Source organism: Psammomys obesus, unplaced genomic scaffold (genome assembly GCF_907164565.1).
Source record: "Psammomys obesus unplaced genomic scaffold, mPsaObe1.curated_primary_1811, whole genome shotgun sequence".
In the NCBI taxonomy this organism is placed as follows: Eukaryota; Metazoa; Chordata; class Mammalia; order Rodentia; family Muridae; genus Psammomys; species Psammomys obesus.
In genome coordinates, this window is record NW_026590412.1 from 940,325 (window position 1) to 956,447 (window position 16,123).

At 36.8% G+C, this 16,123-nt stretch overlaps 1 protein-coding gene across 4 annotated transcripts in view; it reads right to left on the reverse strand.

Moving 5' to 3' along the window:
- The window catches only part of Tab3 (TGF-beta activated kinase 1 (MAP3K7) binding protein 3), a 94,589-nt gene that overhangs the window by 39,575 nt on the left and 38,891 nt on the right, over positions 1-16,123 (reverse strand). For 2 of the 4 annotated variants that reach the window (XM_055607328.1, XM_055607330.1), the window contains 3 exons: positions 11,949-12,143; positions 5,530-6,985; positions 4,348-4,508 (listed from right to left, as the gene is read on the reverse strand). In XM_055607328.1, the coding sequence (XP_055463303.1) occupies positions 4,348-4,508; positions 5,530-6,985; positions 11,949-12,050 (1,719 nt within the window). In that variant the 5' untranslated portion in view covers positions 12,051-12,143. Of the gene's footprint in view, positions 1-4,347; positions 4,509-5,529; positions 6,986-11,948; positions 12,144-12,989; positions 13,041-16,123 lie in introns of all 4 variants that reach the window. The other 2 variants (XM_055607329.1, XM_055607331.1) reach the window with 2 other exon arrangements.

A 16,123-nucleotide genomic window follows, 5' to 3' on the forward strand; every position in this document is an offset into this window, starting at 1 on the left:
GACAGCTCTCGTCATATTAAAATATTATTTATTTTTCAAGGTAAAAGTTAAAACTGTCTCCCCTATGAATATTATTTACAAAAGGCTAACATTTCTATCTCACATTCATACCTCTTTGAAAGATGACATATTATTAAACATTTCATAAAATGTAATCAGATAAAATAAATGACACTGTCAATACACTTTTGTTATCATTTGAAAAGCTATTTTACTGCTACTCAAAATTGTTGCAACTACACATACACCTGGTCAGAAACACAAATTTTAGTCTCATTAACCAAGCATTTCTGTCCTATTTTTACAAAAAGACTTGACAAGAAAATTTTGAAACCTAAAAGTAGCAATACATGCATGTTAGCAAAAGTGTCAGTTCTCTGGTATTCCTATACACAACTGTGATGATCATAAAGACAACCAGCCAATTGCTGAGTACTTAATGCCACCTATGGCACACTGCATACATTGTCTCCTTATGTGGACAATATTGTAACATATTTATAACAACTCCCTTTAATGAGAAGTCAATACTGACAGCAAGTGCCAGAGGTATTCAGATTACCAATCCCATATGGGTATTCCTTAAAATGAGACTCAATTAAAAAAAAAAAAAAAAAACTGGAGATTCCAACTAAAGTATTTGTTTCTTGGTTTCTTTCCCACCTACTTAGGTGGAAATAAGTTACCTTATTGCCATCTTAAAAAAATGTTTTTATAAAATACTTCAGACTTGGGTATCTATTTCAAGCAAAGATTTTTAGCATTTTTGTTACCAAGCTAGCTTATAAAGACAGTTGCTATTTGCTGGACATTGTACAAATTGCTTAACATCCCTTATATAATTCCAAAGAAAACCCTATAACATAAGTATTCTACTATTACTACTACACACACGTTAGAGATGAAAAAAAAGCAACAGCATAGATGTTACTTGTCTGAGGATATGTGATTGACACAAACAGTGGAATAATATTCAAATTTATACTTGAAAACCTATTTGCTGTCTTAACCTTCATGTACATAGTAGCTACTCTTCAGCTATGTCCTACTGTTCTCCAACTTACTCTAAGTATGCAGTCTAAACATAAGGCACTGAAATAAACTGTGATTTCTTATTTGTTTGTTTATTACAATTTATTCACTTTGTATCCTGGTTGTAGCATGCTCCCTAGTCTACTCCCAGTCCTATCCACCCTCCCTCTTCTCCCCCTATGCCTCTCCTCTAGTCAACTGATAGGGGAGGTCCTCCTCCCCTTCTATCTGACCCTAGCCTATCAGGTCTCATCAGGAATGGCTACACTGTCTTCCCCGGTGGCCTAGCAAGGCTACACACACCAGGGGGAGGTGATCAAAGAGCCAACCACTGAGTTGATGTCAGAGACAGCCCCTGCTCCCATTACTAGGGAAGCCACATGGAGATTGAGTGGTCTATGGGCTACATTTGAGCATTGGGTATAGGTCCTGTCCATGCATGGCCCTTGATTGGAGTATTGGTCTCTGTATGGTCCCCTGGGCCCTGATTTTTCTGGCTCTGTTGGTCTCCTTGTAGAGTTTCTGTCCCTTCCAGGTCTTTCTATTTCCCTCTTCTTCCATAAGGTTTCCTGCATTCTGCCTGAAGTTTGGCTCTGAGTCTCAGTATCTCCTTCGGTAGTCTTTCTTTCAGAGGCCCCCCTGTGGAAGGTTCCTGTCCTGTTCTTTGTCTTCTACCACTTCTGATGTTTATTCTGTTTTCCCATGTGAGTGAGGTTACAACCTCTTCCCTAGGGTCCTTCTTGTTGTTTGGTTTCTTTAGGACTATAGATTTCAATATGTTTTTTCCTATATTATATGGCTAATATCCCCTTATAAGTGAGTATATACTATGTCTTTCTGAGTCTGGGTTACTTCACTTAGGATGATCTTGTCTAGTTCCCACTATTTGCCTGCAAATTTCATGATTTCCTTATTTTTAATTGCTGAGTTGTATTCCACTGTGTAAATGTACCACAATTTCTGTATCCAAGCTTCTGTAAAGCAAAGGACACTGTCATCAGAACAAAATGACAGCCTACAGACTGGAAAAAGATCTTCACCAACCTTGCATCTGACAGAGGGCTAATATCCAGAATATACAAAGAACTGAAGAAGTTAAACACCAACAAACCAAGTAATTCAATTTAAAAATGGGGTACAGAGCTAAACGGAGAACTCTCAACAGAGGAATATCGAATGGCAGAGAAACACTTTAGCAATGCTCAATGTCCTTAGTCATCAGGGAAATACAAATCAAAATGTCCCTGAGATTCCACCTCATACCTATCAGAATGGCTCAAGGGATGACACATTCTGGAGAGGTTGTGGAGAAAAAGAAACCCTCCTCCATTACTGGTGGGAATGCAAATTTGTATAACCACTCTGGAAATCAATCTGGAGCTTTCTCAGAAAATTAGGAATAGTGCTACCTGAAGATCTAGCTACACCACTCCTGGGTATATATGCAAAAGATGCTAAACCATACAACAAGGCATTTGCTCAACTATGTTCATAACAGTGTTATTTATAATAATCAGAATCTGGAAACAACCTAGATGTCACTGAAATGAACTGTAATTTCTATAGGTGAGGGATGGCTACACTTAGTTTATTAAACTATTTTGCCTATTTCATTTTAACTTTTATATTATAAACCAGGGAAGGTCTACCACTGTTTCCTTTCTAAAAAAAAAAAAAAAAAAAAAAAAAAAAAGATTCATCAATGAAAACTCCAATATAAAATGTGGGTACTTTTATTTGCAGCACTAATTAATGTCATACCAGATAGTTTTCTACTTCCAATGAAAAACAAGGTTTTATTTAGCAGGAGTTATAATATATAATGTGTTTCAAAACGAAACTGACAGAACAAAAACAAGCAAGCAAGCAAGCAAACAAACAAAAACCCAAAACTACTCTGCTAATACCTAAGTGATTACAAGTTGCCCAAATACCTTTTGCTAGCTTCCCTGAACAGAGGAATCAAAGAAGATTTTAAATAGTGAAAATCAGAAAGATACTTGATTTACATTAACATTACTCTTACATTTAGCTTTGAAATTTTTCCAGTGGTTTATGCAACTAAAGCTCCACCTTCTAACATTGCCTAAAATGAGGAATATAGTTAAATAAGAGAAAAAGTCATTAACTTATTGAATATGCCTCCTTCTCAAGAATCTTCTTCCTTCTCAAAAAACCTAGTTGTTCCCTGTAACAGCAGAATAAAGTTCAAGCACCTTGAAACAGTGTTCAAGATCTACACGCTAGTCTACCTTTATGCATATTAACTTCTGTAAAGTCATTAGAAATTTCAGGCCTAAGCAAGAAAACTTCAAAGTAAGACTGTTTTTACTTTAAACCCTAATTACCCTCTATTCTTTTCCTTTCAAAAATAACTTCCTCTTTTTTCTCTATCTACAATGCAGGGCAATCTCTCCAAAAAAGTATCTGCAGCCATCCCGAGGACAAGAAGCCTTACATTTACATTCCAGAGCCATATCACCCCAGGTTTAGAGAGGGAAAGAAAATAAAGTCCATTGAAGGTAGACAGGATTTACACAGTTGAAGCTTTGGAAGATCATTCCAGGATGATGTAAGAAAGTAGAGATGTACACAGAGTAGACTCATAAACCAGTTAATGTATGATTTCCTTCATTGCCTTGAGCAAATACAGCAATTACCACTGAAGTCTCCTTCTTTTCACTGGCAACTAGGTACTAAATTCCTAACACACAAACATACAGAATACATGGACAGTGAATAATGAAAAGATCAATTAAATCACAGAAAAGGTGACATGACATAGGAGATAGATTTTTGTAATTTTCAAAGTTATATGACATTATTAGAATTCAACTACATTAACCAATAGGCTAGAAATAAACTGTCTAACAGGGTATTTTCCTTTAAGATCATTAATGGTCCATACTGAACATCTCTACAGTTACATACAATGAAACTACCATGCCTTAGGATACACTACCATCAATACTTTTTCAAAATTAGTTTTTAGCTTATCTATAATCACTTGAAACACTTAAGAAAATATACAGCTTATACTTGAAAGAATAATTTATGAAGCCTTCTGTTATCATACGTTCTTCTAATAAATGCTATACTCTATAACTGTCAGTCTTTGAAAATAATCATGAGCCTCTGTAGGTGCAAAGGTTTCAAAGCACTTAATCTGACAAGAACTGTTGGGGCCAAATCTCCTGCATTCATTTTTGTTTTATTTTAGCTAGGAACAGAACTTAAAAGAAAAATGAGTGGCTTTGTCAGAGAATGTCCATATTTTCCTATCACTATATTGCAACAGATCAACAGATCACTTACCGTGGGGATTGCAGTGGTGCAACTGACCCTTCTGAGCCTTCTCTGCATCAGGTCATGTTCCATACTGTTTACTTCAGCCTTCAACCGCTCCAGCTCCTCTTTTTCAAGTTTCAATTGCTTTGCTAACCTCTCCATTCTTGCTCGCTGATGTAACAGCAAGGCTATAGCATTACAGATAAAGTCATTGCAGAAAATAACATCAAGCAAATAAATAACAGGAGAATTTCTACATGCACTATTAGTGAACAGAAGACTCATCTGATCTGGGTTTCAGCATTTACTTTTAAGGTCTTAGTAACATGGTGCCACATCCATTTCTGCTTTAATTTAGCTCTAAACTGCCACCAAAATGGCATCACCTGTTCATACCTCTTATTCTGTCAAACTTTGTTTTCCTGAGAGCCTCGTTACCTATACTTGTATATGTTAAAATACTTAAGGACCAGTGAGATGGCTCAGCAGGTAAACACACTTGCATGCAGGCCTGGCTTCCATCTCCAGATTCCACAAAGTGGCAGGAGAGAACTGACTCCTCAGAATGGTCCTCTGACCTCCACATGTGTCACAGCAGGCCTACATTTTCATGCACAAACACGTGCACGCGCACGCACGCACGCACACACACACACACACACACACACACAAGGCTTAACATCAGGCATTCTGAATCACAATTATTATCAGTTTTCTTCTCAAGTATTGAAAGAATGCTAAACTCTCATATATTTCAGTACAATTTTAAAGAATCTGTATACACTTTTTAAACTTCATTTCATTGACAACACAAATTTTCTTCATTAATTCCACTTCTTATAGTATCACTAGTAAGTAGCACTATGCTCTTCTAACCCTGTTTAGAAGACTAAAATCCTTTGAGCTGACAAATCATAGTCCAAGGGTATGCATCTTTTTACAATACTCATTATATTTGTCTATATTTTTCTTCAATAAATGATGTCGTCCAATAAAGTATTTTTAGGTTATAATGATCACACTTGCAGTTTCATATTTTAAAACAATCAATAGATGACTGTGAAACTAATTTTACTCTTGGTAATGCTACCACTCAACATTTAATACATACTAAGCATTTAATTGAAAATAAATAGCAAACAGTATTTTATTTTCAATCAATTACCACACAGGACTATAAATACTAAATTACATCAGTCTAAAATTTACCTTGTGTATAGGCATAGTCATCTGACCCAGAACTAGAACTCCTCTGATACTTGTGGTTCCCTTTTTCTCCCCCAGAGCCTGGTATCACTGAAATAGGCTGAATAGGTTCTGGTGCTGCAGAGCGTTCTTCTTGGTCCACTAAATTTAAAAGATTTTCAGTTGTTGCTCGGCCTACAGTAATTTTAAAGACTGTGGTTGGGTTTGGTATCACCCGAGGAGATGGTGATGGAGCACATGAAGGTCCAGTTGGTTGTGTATATGTAATATATACAGGATTAACACTAAATGGAGGTTTGGGTTGATTGGATATCCCTCTTGACGGAGAACTTGAAGGTGGCGTGGTGGCGGTATACAGTGAGTGCTGGTTCCTTGGAGATGGTTGATTACTGATGGGTGAAGGACTCCTAGTTATTGCTGTCCCAGGTCGTTGAGAAGGTTCAACTGTAATTTCTATCTTCTTCATGGAACCTTTGGGTAAGCTAGATGCTGGGTAAGGGAGATAGGCTACTGAATGACTTCCCTGTTTCTGATAACTAGAAGGTCCTTGTTGATATAGGTGGGGTGGAGTAGTTGAAGGACTAGGTGGCATAAACACATGAGAGCTTGGGTGTCCCAGCTGGGATGGTTGTACTTGATGTTGTGGAGAGCTAAAGGGAGAAGGACACTGAGAAGGAGGCGGTGAATGGTAAGCGGACTGGGGAATCTGTTGTTGTTTAGGAGAATACTGAGAAGGTTGATAGTTCTGTTGATGTGGATAAACAGGTAAAGGACGTTGGCTGTAATGAGGCACTGGACCTTGTTGTGAGGACTGCCATGGAGCATTTTGAGGAGTCTGTCTTCCTGATGAACTCTGAGATGTCTGTCTAATATAAATAGAACCAGGAGATCCGTAGAGATTGCTTGGAATTTGTGGAAGAATCTGTAAAGCTCTTGGTACAGTCTGTCCAGAAGGGAGGTTTTGGGACACTGTAACAGTAATTGGATTTGTACTATACCGAGGTATGTGCATGTAAGATGGAGGTGGTGGTGGTGAAGGCCCTTGCATAGCAGATGGATTCATTCCTGTTTGCATGGAAGATGGCTGCTGAGGTGGCTGTGAAGGAGGAGTAGCTGTACTTCTGTTCTGTTCATTCATAAAAAATGGATTATAGTTTGGAGTAGCAGCCACGACAGCTGGAGCTGAGTGTGGTTCCTGAACTAAACATATCAACTGTTTGCCTGCTGTATGCTGAGGATCAATATGTCCATCACTTGAACTGTGTACCAGTGTTCGACCACCATTGAGGTGAGTTCCATCTCCTGGGTGGTAGCTACTAGGAGAATGGATACCCAGATTAATATGCAAAAGGCGATTTCTGTTCATTCTATTGTCTTCTGGACTATGGTATTCCATATACAAGTATTTGCTGCTCTCCTGGGAAAGGGCTCGGCAACAGGCTTCTAGATTGTTGTTATTCTATGGTAGAAAATTGTACAAACAACATTGATAAAATTAACAAAGCTTACGAATAGAAGTCAGTAACATAAATACTGTCATAGAATAAGTCGAGAGGAGTATTTTAATCATAAAAACCATCATGGTCATCTGTCCTATAGAAGGAATATTAAACAATTCAGAGTATAAAGATTTAGCTCACATTACTAATACTACCACTACTGCTACAAAAAAATAAAGCACCTACTAATGAACATTGTGACTCAACCCCAAGTTTTCTCATTCCAAATCCAGGACTCATTTTATACTGGTTGCAGCTCAACAACTTAAAATGTTGTGCTACTCTTGGAATCACCACAATTGTTGTAACATCCATCATTAATGTTTAACCTGATAAAAATGAAAATAACCATCCTTTAGTTTACAAAAGCACCATAACCACAAAACAAAACAAAAAATTAATACTCCTGAAGATTATAAACATTAAAACGTCACAGTCTTTACTTTTGTTTTATCCAAATTTATCCTCATACAACTTTACCCTGTATTAAATTGCTGTTCAGCTGGTACAAACTTGGAATAATAGCTTTTTAGTTATGTGCAGATAGTAACTGTCATTTAGACATTTAAGTGGAAAGGGATCAACTACTTAGTTTATATTTAAAAATATTATAAGTCAAGTTCCATTAAATACAGAACTTTCAACTATTTAGAGTAAAACACATTATTCACCAACTTTGAAATAATTAACAAATTTCTTAATGAACATGACTTTCTCTGTAATTAAAACATAAATGTTATTATATATAAGTGCATTTTACAGAAAAATAAAAAGAAATACCTTACTTCTGCAGAGAATCAAATAAACATTAAGCCTACAGCAGTACTAGTATTCAGACAAATTTAGAGTTTATCTACAAGTCCACTCATATCGCCAGACACAAAAAAAGAAGGCTGGGAAGTAGCATGGCTTCATAAGAGGCACTGAACTAGCTAACCACACAAACAATTCACGGCTTGGGTCTAAAGTCTCAGTATTCTTTCTACATAGTAATTTCAAAGGAAAGAATGTGTGGCCAAAAGACATTACTAAGTTAAAACTTTAGAAAGTTAATTAAAAAAAAAAAAAACCAAAGCGATAGTCAAGCAAGCATCCACAAAATGAAATCTAAAAAATTTGAAGATTTTGCTTCATGGAAAAACAGGTAATTTTATTTTCCTTACACAAAATACTTGAAAAGTACTACAGAAAAAAAAAATACTAATTGAATATTAGGAAAAATTAGATTGCAAAATTAATTCTCATGTCCTACCTGAAATAATTCTGAGCAAGAATGAGAAGCTATCTATTAAAACCAAATATGGAGTGAATGGAGAGATAGCCTAGCAGTTAAGAGCACTGGCTGCTCTTCCAGAGGACCCAAGTTCAATTCCCAGCACTCACATGGTGGATTTCAACATTCTAACTCTAGTCCCAAGGATCTAATGCCCTCTTTTGGCCTCATAGGCACCAGGCATGTACATGGTACAAACACACATGTATAAGCATAAGATAATTTAAAAATAAAAATAAAGCAAATCTGGAGCAAAAATAAAAATAAAGCAAATCTGGAGCCAAAGACTTCAGGTTGACTGCCAACTAGAATGTGTCAGTGACAGATACTGGAAAAAAATAAATTATCTCAAATTTTTAACAAATGTATGAGATTAAGGGAGAACATACTTTAGTATTTAGCTTGTTGTGAACAGCCTTGAAACCTTATGCTTTACATAACAAATCTGGGAGCTTACTAGTAATCTTACAAAAAGGATCCTAATTCAAACAATAAAAAGCTAGACTGTCAACATATTCATAAGCATACCCAAAGTAAATATATGAGTAAATATAAGGAAAAAATTTAAACACAAATAAAGACTATGGGAGTATTATTGTTACAGAACTACTATAAGATGCTCAATCCTCTTTCAGAAAGGCAAACAAAATAGACATCTGAAGAGGGAGAAAACAGGAAACAGGACAGGAGCCTACCACAGAGGTCCTCTGAAAGACTGTACCCAGCAGGGTATTGAAGCAGATGCTGAGACTCATAGCCAAAAATTAGGCAGAGTGCAGGGAATCTTATGAAAGAAAGGAGAGATAGAAAGACCTGGAGGGGATAGGAGTTCCATAAGGAGAGTAACAGAAACAAAAAATCTGGGCCCAGATTTCTGAGACTGATATTCCAACCAAGGACCATTCATTGAGATAACTTAGAAAGCCTGTAGAATTGCAGCCCATGGCAGTCCAGTCTCCAAGTGGATTTCCTAGTAAGGGGTACAGGGGTTGTCTGTGACATGAACTCAGTGGCTGGCTCTTTGATCACCTCCCCTCTGAGGACAGTGCAGCCTTAACAGGCCACAAAGGAAGACAATGCAGACAGTCCTGAGGAGCCCTGATAAACTAGGGACAGATTGAAGAGGAGGAGGTCCTCCCCTATCAGTGGACTGGGGGAGGGGCATGAGAGGAAAAGGGGGAGGGCAGGCAGGATTGGGAGGGGATGAGGGAAGGGTCTATACAGCTGAGATAAAAAGTGAATAAATTGTGATAAATAAAAAAATTAAAAAACAACACTACAGAGTAGACTCAAATGTCATACTGACTTGCTAAATGTTTTAACAAGAAATGAATAAATGTGTCAAAGAGTAAACAGAATCTGAAGCTGTTCAGTTGTATTCAAAGGTTATTGTTTGTTTATGCAGAACTAGAGACTGAACCTAGGACTTTACACCAGTTCTATCACTACACTATATCCCTAGCCCTGTTTATCATTTTTGGAACAGGGTCTCATTAAGTTTCCCCTGGGTGTCTTCTAACTTGCAATCCTTTTATTTTATTCTCCCAAGTTTCTGGGATTCCATGCCTAGGCCACTGGCTCAGTAACAGGTAACAATACTTAAGAAGGCTATGTATGGAGAACTCCATGGCTCAGTGAGTAAGCACACTGGCTGTGTAAGCGTAAAGACCTGAATTGGGATCTCTGTACCCACATAAAAAGTTGTGTGTGGATATGTATGTGCCTGTAACCCCTGTGCCAAAAGAAGCAAAAAGGAGGATTGCTGAGGCATGCTGATCATCAGCTTAGTTTGGGAGAGAACTTGAGTTAAAAAGAATGAACTGAAAAAAAATGACAGAGTGGGTCAAATAAGGGTCCTTTTGTGGCCCCTGCACATACACCTACATCCACAAAAAAATTTTAAGGCATATATAAACACTCCTAAAAGAACTAAGGAAACAAAGTATCATATTTCTAAAAAGTGTTGTAAATTATAGGAAGGTAGTCCAGAGGGGATTTAAGGTCTGTGTTTCAAAAGCAAACTACTAGGTACATGTATTTCACTGTATACACAAATGCTTTTTGGGTGATGGAAATTCAGACAGTCTTGATATATAGCCCAAGCTAGCCACAAATTTACAGCACTCCTTCCTCCTGATCACAGTCATGTGCCATCACTTAGAGCTTTAAAACAGGTACTTCCTAGAGACAGTAGGTGGTCAATATTGATACTAACATTCTGTTAGTGTCAAAGAAAAAGTAAGGATTTAGGACAGTGCTCACTGAACTGAATTTTACATTCTCCTTTAGTTAAGTGGCTATGATAATGTAAATAATGAAAAGCTAAATAAGTTATAGCCGTGTTGGAGCTAGAAGGGACCCTAAGATAGGTAAAGAAAATCAAATCTGGAGAACAGTTTCACTACAAGATTCAAGTCTGGCTTGGTTTTACTGCACCGGGAACTAGCTTTTTCTTAACCACAAACAAAAATGGGCCTAAAGAGCTGAGGTTTAGACTGGGAATACGCTAGCAAAACAATCTCCTACAAGAAAATAACCTCGGTCTCAAAGGCCAAGACCTAGTAAAGGATTTGTAAACAACAGAAATCCCTGGGTTGTCTGTTTTCTACTTGCAATTGACTTTCCTTATACATAGGTTTGTGTTAATTCTCAGCTTCTTGCACTGCAAGAAGGGATTGCGAACATGCCTATCTGTGTATCATGTACTGTTTCCAATGTTAACCAAATAGGGATGTGTTACAATCTATAACACTGAGCTATAATGAAGGATCATAGGAGACAACAAAGGGAACAGTGGTATTCTTCTGTTGTCTTTTGAGTAAAAATACAGTCTGTCACTAAGAAATAAAAGATTTCAGTGTTGAGAACAAGACAAAGAAATGTTTCTGGACAAAAGAATGGTCTTACATTTAAATTTAGTAAGGACTTACTAACTAAAAAAGAGGAAGAAAGGGAGTTAAGGGGTTTTAAAGTAGACTTGAGGCATAGGCTACTTCCATAGAAGTTGACATAAGTTTAGGATTTAAAATAAAACTCTGGGAACTAGATGTACAATTCTGAGGAAAAGAGCTTCCCCAGCATTTATGAAACCCAGGACTTGATTTCTAGGAGTGAACCAAAGAAAAATATAAAGTCTAAAGATTCAGGAATCAATGGCAACACCTTTGAAAATTATTTATTCATTGGCAGAAACTTGTGGGAGTAGGTTTTATACATAAATATATATGATGTTGTTCTCAGGGATCAAACTCATGCCATCAAGCTTGGCAGCAAGTACCTTTTACCCACTGTTTCTTCTTGCTGGAGCATCTTTTTTTTTCTTACATGTGCTTATTCTTCCCAATACCAGAGGATTTTAAGTGGGTGAGATTGTATCCCTCATGGAATATTTAGCAATTTATAAAGTCATTTTCTATTGTCAAAATTATAAAGATGATACTGTTACATGGGTAGAGCTCAGAGAAGATGATAAAGAGCATACCAATCACAAGGCAGACCCTGCCCCTGCAAAACAGAATTATCTACCCGACAATATCAACAACACCAAGTTTGAGAACGCCTACAACATGCACTACCAAAACACAATGCCAACTCTAACAAGGAAAACTGTAACATTATTGTTGTATTACCATCATTGGTGGGAAATGTACCTGTAACATGCACTGAGATACCACACCCTCTGGAATTTCTGGAAAACGTTGTCGGAGATCATGGAGAACCTGAATATCAAGCTGTGGACTGCTTTGCGCCATGCCAGAGTAAATGTTGGTCAAGTGTCTCTTAGGAAATGGATATTAACAGGCCTTCCAAAAGTAATAATCTTCCAACACCTCTGTCATTTTCTACTAAAAGAAATAAAAGTTTGGTTGAGTCTAATTTCATATTTTACCTTATTCAGACACCATCAATTTATTAAAATAAAAATCTGAAATAATTATACCTAGGCCCAATGTTAGAAAATGGACAAATTTAATTTATTTCTTTTGATGTAACATAACCAATGAAATTAGTGTTAAAAAAAAAAACAACCAAAACAGAGAAACCAAAATCTTCAGTTTAATTTTAATGATGGAAAGCATAAAGCAACAGATTAAAAGCACACAGTAATATACTGCTATTATTATTATTACTATTATCCAACAAGACTATTTAGCCTTGAGAAATTCTACTTCTGTACAATCATTCATGTTTTCTAAGGTCTATCACATCACTCCTCTAAGGCAGATACATCATTCTGATACCTGGAATAATGAATAAAGAAATAAGGACCTGACAATAATAGCATTGAGAAACTTTTAAAGTTTGATTTTTCTTCTCCCTATACTCTGAAAATAAAAGATTCGAATTTGAAACTCATGTCAAGGAAATCCTCTATCTAAGTGAAAAAAAAAAGTGGGAAAACAAATGAAAATGTATCAACTTTGCTTTCAAACTGTTGCTGGAGACTCATTATTAGCCAGACCTGGCTGCCAAGGCATTACCATAGTTGTGATGCCAATGGAACAATTAGTAAACATGCAAGATGTGTGACTAGTGTCTAGATAATCAAATGGTCCCTCAGCTGTCCCTAGAACTACTCAGATTAAGTACCTAATAAATAAGACAATTACCAAAACAAATGCCTCATAAATCAAATGGTAGCATCACAGGTCAATAAACCAATGAGTTTCTTAATCTATAATTATCATTACCTAGTGCATACTGTAAATTTCATATTTCTGCTGTGTTCAGTGACTTGATGGCTAAGGAAAACATAAAAATAAACATCTGTATAGAAAATGTAGAAGCCAAAACTGTAAGACACACGTCTAAGCCACATATATATTCTATTTCTTTTTTATTAGAGATTTTTGTGCGAATATTGTGCCTACATGTATGTATGTATGTATGTATGTATATACACTACGTGTGTGCCTAGTACCTGCCAAAGATAGACGAAAACAACAGATTCCCAAGAACTGAAGTTAGACGTGATTTTTATCCACTGTTCAGGTGCTGGGAACTAAATCTGGGTCTTCTGCAAGAGCAACAGGTGCTCTTAACAGCTGAGCCACCTCTCTAGTCTTCTCTCTCTTTTCATATGTGTGTGCGTGTATGTGTGTGTGTGCATACACACATGACCCAGTGTATGTGAAGAGGCTTCAGAAGGTAACTCTAAGGAAATGGTTCTCTTCTTTCACCATGTAGGTACTGGGGATCATATCCAATTCCTCAGGTTTTGTGGTCAACCAGATACTAAACCATCTAGCCAGCCCACAATATTTTCTTTATTACAAACATGCTTCAAAATTTTGTATTTAATTACTTTTGCTGGTTTTATACTTTAGTGAATAATTAGAAATAAATTCCATGGGCTGTAGAGATGGCTCAGTAGGTAAGAGCACTTGCTATGCAAGCACGCGGACCTGATCTGAAGTACCGGTACCCACATAAAGAGCCGATGTGGGTGTGTATGTATCTATAACTCAAACCCCGGGAGACAGGACTTGCTGACCATAAGGATAGCTCTAGATTCAGTGAGAAAGCTTATCTCAAAGGAATAAGGTAGTCACTGATAGAGCAGGACATGGGACATTGTGCTTTGGTCTCCATTTGTATACCTATAAACATGCAAGCATATAAACCACATATTACACAAAATTAATTAACAAATAATCTCAATTTTGTTGTTCATTATGGGAATCCCAGGGTCTTTTGTTTTGCATGTAAGCATTTGACTTTTACTAACCCTCCCATTCATTCTCTCTTCCTTCTTCCAAGTGAAGGCTATTGCCTAATACCATATACTCTGTACATAGAGTGACCTCAAAGACCTATATGTATACAATTCTAGCTAAGTACATGTAAAAGTGGTAAGAAAGCTTCTAGGAAGTGCTCTGTAGATGACATCTAAAAAACATTAGGGGAAATTACCATGTAAGAGAGGAATACAAATAACTTCTGACTTACAGATACACTGGCTTATAGCTATCCTGTACTCTATGCGACTCATTCCTTACCTACCTAATCTGGTTCATCTCACTGATCCAATGAAATATGATTTGCCACAAAGTTCATATTAAAAGGGCATCAGAGCATTAGACTGTTAAGCTCTACAGCTATTGGCCCAATTGATTATTTCTTTCTTTTTGCTATGAACCTTCTTTTATCGGATACTGTGACATCATTCTAGCCTGTGGTTACTGTGACATCATTCTAGCCTATAGTATGCTTTCTTCCCATCTCTCTTGTCCTTTTTAATGTTGTCGCCCCCTCCTCACCCATTACTGTCTTACATTGCCTACTCTTCTCATTATATAGCCTATACCCATAATCATATCCCTTAAGGTTTCAATAAAATATACAGATTAATAATTTTCAAATTTGTATTTTAAGCATTCAATATGCTCTCTGTGGTACTCTAGAAACATACACGATACTGCGTAGTATGTAACACCATATGGATCTATCCAAAGGTATTATCGGTACACCCAAAATGAACTCATCTCACTAGAACCCTTGCCCAAATGTTCAGTTCTATCAATGAATGCTACATCTATTCACTTAGTAATAAAACAAGAAACCAGACTATCGTCAGTGACTTCTCCATCCTACAAAACCAACCAAATAGAATAGTCAAATGAACTATGATTTGTACCCTGTTCTGATCTTTCTTAAGCTTCAGAAAAAAAAATTAACCATCATACCACAAATTTTTATCTTTAAGATAGAAGCAATACAATTACAGTGACATTTAAACTGCAAATGGTAATGATTCAAGCATTAATTCCTATTATCCAAGTCACATCAGAATATTGTAATAGAAACTTCCTACCACTCTTCCCATTTTCTTATCTTTCCTCCACACTACAGTCAGACTATTTTCTTTTTTAAATACAAATCTGATCATGTCACATTCTAAGCAAACTGGACCAGGAGTGATCATGTGCACAGATAGTCTGCACAGCATTATGTCAGGGCTCATGACCACTGTGTATCTACAACAGATGCTATCTTTCCTATTATCCACTGCTTCTCCCAAATCTACTGCTCCTATCCACATCACTCACAGTGGCATCTTTTCTAAGGAGGCTCCACATGACTTACCTCTACTCAGTCCTACTGTACCTATACTAGCTGGGAAGGGTGGGGGTTGGAGCTTTACTACGCTGCTACCGCAGGTAGTGCTTAATGCTACAGGAGCACCAAATAAAACAGACTGAAACCCTCTAGGTATCAGAAGATGTCTTATATAAATCTCTAACCCCTGTGGAATGCCCTGTTATGTCAGAAACTAGGCAAGTAATCAAAATCAAAAGATGATGAAAGCATTTGTGAGGATGAGAAGTGAATTTCTAATTTGCAAAAATTTGAAAAATAAAATATTAAGACAGAAATAAATTATAAGCCTATAGAAATGAAGCACCTAGAATTCACACTAATGATAAAAAATTAAATATACATACATATTAGAAGGGAGGGTCCCTACTCACAGTAGAATCCAAATAGTCAATATGCAGGCTAACAGAGCCAGGAAACTTGCATCTATCACAGAACTGATTCACGTAAGTATCATTAATGAATTCTACATTCAAAGAAAATTTGGGAGGAAAGTGGGAGATGAGATACATATATATCTTCCTAATATCTCCTTAAAGCTTATTGGTTGAATAGGGGAATACTATACACCAATAACTCTACTATAGTTACATAAAAACATACGTAGGTTTAGAAATTACACAGTGAAGCTTTTCGGCAATAAAGGATATGCAACATACTACCAAACATACTACCAAATATGTGTGTGTGTGTGTGTGTGTGTGTGTGTGTGTGTGTGTGTGTGTGT